Source organism: Alligator sinensis, unplaced genomic scaffold, assembly GCF_000455745.1.
Source record: "Alligator sinensis unplaced genomic scaffold, ASM45574v1 scaffold907_1, whole genome shotgun sequence".
In the NCBI taxonomy this organism is placed as follows: domain Eukaryota; kingdom Metazoa; phylum Chordata; order Crocodylia; family Alligatoridae; genus Alligator; species Alligator sinensis.
The window spans coordinates 3811455-3821319 of NW_005841925.1; the positions used below are offsets into that span (position 1 = coordinate 3811455).

Genomic DNA, 9865 nt, shown 5'->3' on the forward strand with positions numbered 1-9865 from the left:
GTGCTTTAATTAGAGCGGCTTCGAAAACACCCAGAGCGTCTCGTGTATAAGCATCCCCATGATGAAAAATGGCATTGGGGATGCTTTAATTAAAGCCTGTCAAATAAGCTTTACTTAAAATGCCCCTGCCAACATTTTGCAGCACAAGGATGCTAATACATGAGATACTGGAGTCTGCTGGAGCATGGCAATTACCATGCTCCAGCAGACTCGATTAATCAAGTCTGCTCCAACACACTATAAGTACAGCATGTTGGAGCAGCCTTGCTGCATGTGTGTTGGTGCCCTAACAGTCCAGTTATTACAGTGGCTTTGAGAAGCTCCGGAGGAGTCACTAGATCGAGGAGCCTTGGCTACATACCATTCTTGATAGACTATTTATATTCCTGTCTTTTGATTTACAAGAGCTGAAGATCTAATCCAAAGACTAGAACTTTTCTGGCTACCACATCCTCCCTTAACCAGGTCTACAAAAACCCAGCAAATCACTTCACTTAGTTCAGCTTAAATGTGGAGTCCAGTTCATACTTCAAAGGACAGGCAACCATGACTATTAAAAACAACCACAGACTGCATTGCCACAGCATCTCAAAGGTGTGGCTGCAAATAGATTAAGCCTCCACATCTCTGTGAGTGAGGTAGGTAGGTAGCAGTTTTCCCTTGGTCTTACAGGGAGAGAGTCAGGAGCAGAACCAGGGATCTCTCCTAGAATTCATGCCTCAGTGCTTGTAACAAACTACTACACAACATTCCTTCTCTTCCAAATACTAACCTTATCCAGCAGATGCAGATGTGGGGTAAGAGCCACCTGTTGAAGGCTGAGATGACACTGTTGCAGCAGCCATATTTGCTGGCAACTGAAGCATTCAGCCAATGCCATGTTGTGCTATCCACTTGGTTCTCATTAGGGCTCCCTTGCACGTGGGTCTCTGCACTTCACTGCACCACCAGGATGTGACACAGCCTTGGCAGTAAGGATTGGTTAAGACAGACACATCACAACTGGGTCAACTAAACATGGGTTTGAAAACCTAACCTAGAACTCCCAGTCCCAGAAGAGATTCAGTTACAAAATATGCCAGGCTGGCTTAAATCACTTCCATCTAGGGCCAAGATACAGTTCTGGACCAGTTTTAGGACTGGTTTAGCTGAATGGCATTTAAACCACTTTTAGACGACTTCTCCAGTGCAGACAGCCTTTGGGGACTACAAGCAGAACTGGAGGGCAAAGGCAGCATGGCGTTACAGAAGATGAAATGAAGCAGCTAGGACCAAAGATCTCAGCTCCTAGAGACTGAACAAGCCAGTTTCTTCATTTTTGCCCTTGGTATGTTTTTCTTAGAAAGAGCTCCTAATAGACCAAACCAGTTGGGCTCCATAGTGATGTTTCAAGTGGACATGGGATGACCAGGGGTCCCTGCAGTGCACAGAAATGCAGTCTCCATTAATTGACCAGTGACTAGTACATCCAAGAGCTGCTGTTCAGCGAAATCATGGATATCCTAGATTGTGGACTCTGATGTCACAGGTTACCAAAAAGCAGTTGAAAGGGAGGAGAAAGCCATGTCAAAACACTATCACCAACAAGAAAGAAATTCCAGAGGCAATTCAATAGGATTGCTAGCACCCTACAGGAATAGCACAGATACTACAAATGTTTATCTTCCTCTATCCTATAGACCATTTCCTTGGTGACTACAACAGTGAGTGGGAAGGATAATATGACCTACCATAAGCTTCACCTGTCAACTTCACCTGCAAGATACTCATTACAGCTCACTCTGGGAGAGTGGGTACATACTTCCGTGCACGTGTGCGTGTATGTGGCGGGGTGGAAAGGGGTCTGCATTTAGGCAGTCCCAAGTTTTTTTAGTTTGCATTCTTCCAACCCAACCCTTAACTACTTGGAGGCCTCTTCAAGAGATATGCTCAAGATTTCTAGTTCTAAAAACATTTTGGACACCCATTTCAAGAAGTCTAGAGCCAGATTTTTCAGAAGCACCAAGTACCACCAACTCCCATCAAGGTCAATTAGAAGACGGGGCTCAGCTCTTCTGAAAAACCGTGACCCAAGACAGCATCAGGTTGTGAGCCCATAGACAGAGCAGCCGAAACTGGAAGCCAATTCAAAAAAAAGTTTTTCATAACATTCTTTGCATTAAAGTAAGGGGAAGCCCCCCCAAATGCATAAGCCACAAGTGATTGCCCATGCCACTGAAACCAACCTGCAAGAGCCTTGTACCAAAGATACGTCCTACAAAAGGAAACACATATGCAAGGGGGAAGGACGAGTACCCTACACAAACAATAGAAAAGGTTTCACACATTTGGAATCTTTGAGGTGTTGGGACAGAGAAGCCATTTTGAGGTCACAGACACCAATTTCTCTTGCAACAGGGAGCAGTCTCAGGAGCATCCAGCTTCATCAGATCAATGTGCTTCCATACGAGCTCCTGAAGCAGCTTGTGTGGCAAACCCCAATACCAATTCCAAAACAGAAAAGCAAAAGCAACTGGGATCTTCAGGAAATACAGCAGAGGAGAACTCCCACCTGTCATGCAGAAGAACATCAGCACGTGCTGCATTCCAGACCATTGCCTGCTGGAGGAGCAGGAGGACTAGTCCCCAGATAACAGGAAAGTGGACAGATCCTTCCAAAGTAAGTGTGAAAATCCTTGTTCAAGAAGCCTCTTCTCCCTTATACCAGTCTCAGGCATCGCTCCCCCCATGCATTTTTCTCACCAAAGGACCCACAACCAAAAAGGCTAGCGCACACACCACTGATTTCAAAGCCAGTGAGAAAGGCGTATGTGCATAAACCCCAGGTCTCTGGATTCTGGCCAGCTCTGAAAACCCTGCCTATGAGGCAGGGGTTGCAAGCTCCTTGCCCCAGTCTTAGGCTAGAAGAGGGTGGCACTGTATTTTCTACTGCAGAGATGATGCAGGACTTGCCTTGCCTTAGGATCTGACCCTGCTCAGGCAGAGCTTCTTACTGGACTGAGCTAAACTTCTGCCCAAGCAATAACATGGGCGTGGGTCTCCGGTGGGGTAGAATTTGGGGTCTGGACTCAGCAAGGTGACCGTATGACCTGAGCCAGTTGTTGAGCACTGTGGCACCTACCCTGGTACTTACAGCAGTCACTGAAGGCAAGTACTGGCTCTTGTGGAACTGTGCCACCGGGTGGGGAGGGGTGTGCAGAATTAGGCACTTCCATTTGGTCTCTAGTGCCACACTCAGGGCTTTGCCCACATGGGGACATGAGCCGCTGGCACAAACAGAAGTGAAGATACAGTTTACACTAGTGAAGTTTATCCCAGTTTAGTTGGCAGGCCACAGCTGCCAAACCCAGACCTCTACGGTTAGTCAAGACAACACAGACACCTGCAGCATCCATGGAGGGGCAGCAGGCACCCCTGCCAGGAATGCACAGGGTTTAAGACAGGAAGGTTTGTTAAATGCTAACCTAACCATCATGGACTTGAAGCATTCAAGGCCACCAGGTAAAGACAGCTGCTGCAGCAATGCCAGGCAGCAATCTTTCAAAAAAATGCCAGACCCCAGAGAGCTGCCCTTGCTCCTGTCAGAATTTTAGGAGGGATAATTTTCCCTGGACTGTTTCCAGAGGCCATCAAGTGGCTTTTCCGTGGCCAAATCAGCAATATTGCTGCTCCGAATCTCTATGTTAAATGGAACAGGAGCCAAGCAGAGATCCATGGTGGAGTAATATACAGGCCTCTTCCCCCTAGCTTTGCTATGGAAGCCCTTCATTTTGTTCTGACACAATATGGTTTTTAACCCCAAATTGTAAGCCCCACACATATTTTTGTCCTTCTATTTGACCATTATCCCCTTTCCATATCTTGGAAAGATACTAAAAGGTCATCCACAAAAGGACTGCTCAAAAAGGAAGGCTGGTGTTCCTGCCTGTTTCCTCACAAAGTATAAAGGAGGACTGAAAGTTTTGCTGTTTTAAGAGAAGAAATAAAAAACATTTGACATGGTAACTATAAATGCCTTCCACAAGAGAATGGAAGTTGAAAGGGAAGTTATCCATCTAGCAGTTTCCTATCATCCTATAGTTTCACAGCCCAACTCATACCTGAAATTTGCACATAAAGCCAAGAAAGGTAAAAAAAAAAAAAAAAACACCTTCAAGAAACCCTAGAACTCTCAGGCCTCCTTTATACATCGCAGAATAATCAGAAATGGGTCACCTTAAACATTTTTTTTAATTCAGCTAGAGGAATCAAGAGTGACAAGTGTCACAGCACTGAACCGATCATAGAAATCTGTCATGAAGAGAAAAATCATCTATGCACAGATTCCTTTCCATGTACAGGATAGAGTTATTAAAAACAAAAATCAATTCACAGCAGCAGAGTGACAGATAAACAAGGAAGTTTGTATAACAACCTTTTCTAAGGTAAAGGGACACAGTCAGGAAGCTAACATGTTGAAATAGAAACAGATTTGTAAGTGGAAACTGTGCTTTTAAATTTAATTTAAATATTCCCCAATGGTGTCTGAAACAAACAGCACTTAGAGAAGCAGAAAGTGAAGCAGATTATAAAGCAAGAGCAGTGGCCAAGGTGAGTATAAATACTGGAGCCAAGTGCAGTGCAACAAATAGAATAAATAGTAACAACAGGGAAGAACACAATGGATTTTCAGTCCTTCCATACAAAATAAGCCAAACAGGAACATAGGTAAGAAAAATTTTGGTCTGCTAATACATGATTTTACCTGAACAGTGTCCCTTTAACAGAATTAGTTGCGTGTGTCTATTCACTACCCCCAAAAGTGAACAAAAGGTCAAGATTCTGGGATCTAGGTCTCAATTCTGCAACCAGATGCATACAGGCCTTGGGCTTGGTTAGAGTCAACTTGCCTCTCAGGATCTATGTTCTCTGACCCCTCTGGGAAAACATTTAAGTAATACTAGATCTGGCCCTTGAGGCAAGGTTTACAGCAATTAGGACTAGGCCCTCGTGGGGATTTAAGTAGACTCTGGTCTCATTTTCTTTCCCACAACCCACTTTTGGTCTGGATAAGATGAGACATGAATGCTGGGCCAGATCCCTGCCAGCATGTCACAAGAGTTCCACTGACTTCAGAGCTAACAGACCTGAAAGGGGCTACAACAACCAAGGCCAGCCTTGGATCTGGTCTACCATGATCTTCAACAAAAGAGGCCTAACCCAGAGACCAACTTCTAAGCAATCCTTTGTGGCTGTGGACACACACGTGTAGAACATGCATGTGAGAGGCAGGCTGAAAGATACAGACAGCCAGTATGCTGGGTATAGCAACAGCTTGACACATTGGACCCAGGCTGACTTAAGGAATGTAATTGATTTCTTCTTTCCTGAATAAATAAAAAGTTGATCCCAAGTCACAAAGTCCTCCCTTCTCCCACCTGTCCCTAAGCACTGATGTGCCTGAAGACAACAACATGATCCCATGGACATACTCCTCACAGAGCATACAGGTCACAAGTAATTGTAGCATACATCTCACCCAAATGTGCCCCATGGCCCCTATTTAAGGGAAAGTCCCTTTGATTAAAAAAAACCCAAAAAAACCCAAAACAGAACAACATAATTAAACCCTTTCCCCTCTTCTGATCTCAAAAAAGTTCACTGAAGTCCAGCTCATTTTAAAGGGGTTTCAGAACAAGAAACTTTGATTCCAGCATTGATCCATCTCCTCCATCAACAATAACGGGCCTCCCTTTACATGGCATGAGGGGGCCTGGTCTCACCTAGAGGCCTCCCACACCAGGAAAGAGGCTGAGGGAACAAAGAGAGTTCTTCCTGCGCTCCTCCTCGACTTGCTGGCTATTCCGGCATGGCATGGCAGTTTCTTCGCCCCTGTTCCTGGGAGAAGACCCCAATTAGCAGTCTGTGCTAACCAGTCTTTAAGAATGACAATAAAAATAATAATAGATATGCATATAACTTGGTACTGTCCTTAGGAGGAGTGGAGGGGATGCCCTGTATTGAGAGGCAGAAGGAATTTGTGTGTGGAGAAAATGTTCACCCTTCGGTGTTTTCTGCTCTAACCCTTTGTGCTGTTGCTCTGACACCATCAATATGACGACGAACACAGGGATGAATGCTCACTGGAGGAGGGTGCGCGCAATGATTAGTTTCGGCGCTTCGGGAACAGGTCCAGGAGGAATTCTGCGATCCCAATGAAGTAGACGACTTGTGCAATGCCGAAGAGTGGGGCAATGACCAGCGCTCTGCAGTACGCCCCCTTTAGGAAGGCCATGGGGCCCTCCTTCTGCCAGATTTTCCTACAGAGACACAAGAGAGACTCAGCATGAGTTGACATCCCTGGGCCCCCCATGCACATGCCAGGCAGACGAATGGTGTGGCTCTCGGCATCCTTCTAGTGCTTAGCCTCGCAGGAGATTTAGGAGCCAGTTACCTTCCTCTCCAACAATTAAGCTAGTCCTACAGCCTCAAGGCAGTACGGACTCCTGCTTCTAGATCCCTCTCACTGCTCTGAGCTGGTAGGGCAATTTGCATGAACATAATAGATCCAGCATCTCCTCATCGCCAGGCATGGGTTAAGGCTGTCCTCAGGTCCAAAGTCCAGTCTATCACAACAGGACCTATCATTTTTGGGAAGGAATACTGCACACGGCTTTACATTTCTTATGATTTCAAAGACTCCTCTGTGGATTCTATCAGGCTAGATAGGGTTGCGGAGAAGCTGATAGGTGCTGGCCACCACAAACCCCCCACAACACCACACTCTGTCCCTGAGGGTTTTACATTGATGCTCCTCCCTGTACCACCTTCCACGCACTACCAAAGAGCAAAGTCCTTGGTAACCTTCATGGATTGTCTGGCACACCTTCCTCTCTGGGGCAAGAATTCTGTATGGACAGGATTGAGTTCTGGACTTTTTTTTTTTAATTCCCTACTTCCTTTCAGGATACATGGGCTGGAGATGTCGGTTGAATGGGACACTAATCCCATTACCCTTATCTAAGGAGTGTACACTTTGAGATGTTGAGATAAGACACAGTTAAGAAGCAGTCCCATCATGCTGCAAAACCATGGTCCTGTCCTGAAAGCAGGCCACTAGATCTTGCCATTTGATCAGCTGGTAAGCACTGTGAAGAGCTTTTACCTAGCACAGTCTAGGATTCCTGAGTATGTGTCCTCATTGACTCCTCTCTGCAAGGACTGCAGTCTTGTCTTGATTACTAAGGGAAAAGAAAGAGAGGGAAGAAGTGGTTTAAGTAACTCTAGTTATATACAGTGCTCTTCCCTTCACCAGAGCTCTCATCAAATACTTTGCACACTGCTCAGCAGCTTTAGTAGAGTGACCAAGGGACTCGGATCAAGGACCAGAAATTAAACTACACTAATGAGTGTAAATAAGAGCTAGGCAACTCCAGACCTGCCAAAATTTTCAGAACTGGCTCAGATTGAGTGCCTTCTTATTTATAGATATCCTAACTTCAAACACATTAAGAGGATCAGATTCTGAAAAATTCAGCATTTTCTGAAAACTCAGCCTTCTAAAGAATCTACAAATAGGCACCTAAACATTGAGGCATCCCAAAAAAAAAAAAATCAAATCTGTCCCAGTCACACCCCCAGCCCCCTCTGGCAACACCACACCTCTTCTGCCGCCTCAATCTACTTTACCAACTCCCTATAAAGGGAGGGGGTTCTCCCAGACAGCTTTGCGGTTTGTAAAAAAAAAAAAAAAGCAGCTCCTTGTCACTGCCCTTAAGACCAACAGCACTGATCACCCAGGACTCACCATCACAAGGGTTGACAGCCACTGCTGCTGTGCTGCCTGCTAAGCACCCAGAGAGGAAGGACACGTAGAACGGAGCCTTGACGTCTGGGCTCTTCTGGCCCAGCTTGTTCAGGTTTGCAAACAGTGGGAAGTAAACAATGGAGAATGGGACATCTCTGTGGGGAATCAGAAGAGTGAGGAGCAGAGCCACAACCTGGCACCAATCTGCCAGTTCAGAGGAGAAAGGGCAACAAACTTCGTAAGTCAAGCAAGGCTCCAGGTATCCCCCTTTTCCCAGCTACGAACATGATGTGCAAGGGGGAAGCTGAGAAGGATGTTTCATCTACAGTTTCTACATCCTATAGGTGAAGCCAGGGGCTCAGATCCTCAGCTCAGCTGAAGTCAATGGACCTTCAGGCTGACACCAGCTGAGGATCTGGCCCAGGTTGTTCATAGTTATAGATTTTTATCCATTTTTAATTAAGTGGGTTACATTCCATCTCCCCTCCCCGTTACTTCTGTGAGGTGTTGTTATTACTAGTGCTTTCCTGGAGAATCAGTCACCTGAAAACAAAAGAGCCTAGATAAGAGTCCTTACAGATACCAGCTTCCCACAGAATATACCCTGTTCAAGGTTTTAGGCCTCATCTCAAAGGCTCTCTGTGACCCGGAGCCATGATATCTAGAGACTGCCTCAAGCTCTGGGGCAAAAAGACTCTGGTTGATATTTGTGCTCCTCTGGCACAAGGAAACTGTCTGTGATTAGGACACAGCTCATCTGTGAGAAAGACAGAATATTCCCAAGAGCCACTCTGAGATGATGAAACAAACCATGAACTGAGGCTATTGCCAACCTTGCTCCCTTTAGTGCAACATAACTTTTTTTGACCTTGCTCCATTGGCTAGAGAAAGCAATGGGCGTATGACAAGAACCCACCCTGTACCCTCCCATGCAAAATAAGAATCCGATGCAACACCCAACCAACCCAGATGCTGTATGCCACACATTTTTGCTGCCTTCTCTCCAGAGGGAGAACATGTACCATACAAGAGGTGTTGTTAGTCATGCTCCCCAGGGAGCTACTGGAAAGCAGCCAGTCATGGGTGCAAGGTAAGAACCCCTACACAAGAACCCATATGGAAGTGCAAGGGGAAGCCACCTGGCATTCTAAACTTCCTCTCTCCATCCCATACAAAAGCACTACAGTCCCAATTCTCCTCTCGCTGACCCCATTTTTTCTGACTCCTGAATCAGGATTCTCCTCCCACAGACAATGGCATCTGACAATGATTCAGAAGGCAGCACCACCTGGTAAGTAGCCCCAGGTATGACAGCAGCACTACTGGAAGGGACTGCACCCAGTATTGCTTTAGTTCCTTAAAATGGGGTTTACAGGTAAAGATGCCTGCTGTGCTCAGTGAGCACTGTCTTACCTTAGCAGCGTGGCCCCAAGGCCCTTGTAAAGTCCTGCAATGCCTTTGCTTCGAAGTAGCTCCCGGGTGATTTGGGTTGCTGTGGTCCGTCTCTCAACAACAGACTCTGCTGCCCCAGTGGAAGAGGATATCTGGGCCTGTGTTGCCATTAGCTTCTTCTGAGCAGCTGCATGGAAGTTGGAGCATTAATGACAAATGCCTACTATAGAAAACACAGTGCACAGTAATGGTGCTGCTCATGGGCAATGGACAGGGGTGCTTGTTTCAGAAAGGAAGAGACCTTTATGGTGTGAACTGGATGCTTGTGACAGGAAGAGACTGAGAGCATCAGCTGAAAGCAGCCAGGTGCCCTGCAAGCTCTCAACTCCGCTCTGCAAATATTCCTCTGTCCTCACATGCAGCACCCTTTTCCCAGTCCTGAGCTCAAACCTGACTTGGCTAATGGCCCCAAGTCCCGACCTGTAGCTTCACCCTTCCTTACCGTTCCACTCCTGAGTTTCTCTGGGGTAGAGACAGTCAATCATGCAGGACTTCCTGAGTGTGGAGAAGTCACCCTTATAACTATGCCAGGAACAAGAGACTCATTTACAGTTGTGTCTTTAAACCCTATGAGGACACAGGTTTTCAGCAGGGAAGGACACCAGAATCATCCCCAAAACAGGGAAA

General features: G+C 46.2%; 1 protein-coding gene across 3 annotated transcripts in view; it reads right to left on the reverse strand.

The window, feature by feature from the left end:
* Positions 1-27: 27 nt before the first annotated feature.
* The window catches only part of SLC25A22 (solute carrier family 25 member 22), a 40052-nt gene continuing 30214 nt past the window's right edge, over positions 28-9865 (reverse strand). For 2 of the 3 annotated variants that reach the window (XM_025198581.1, XM_006019206.3), the window contains 4 exons: positions 9200-9365; positions 7787-7941; positions 7145-7220; positions 28-6299 (listed from right to left, as the gene is read on the reverse strand). In XM_025198581.1, the coding sequence (XP_025054366.1) occupies positions 6146-6299; positions 7145-7220; positions 7787-7941; positions 9200-9365 (551 nt within the window). In that variant the 3' untranslated portion in view covers positions 28-6145. Of the gene's footprint in view, positions 6300-7144; positions 7221-7786; positions 7991-9199; positions 9366-9865 lie in introns of all 3 variants that reach the window. The other variant, XR_003092971.1, reaches the window with a different exon arrangement.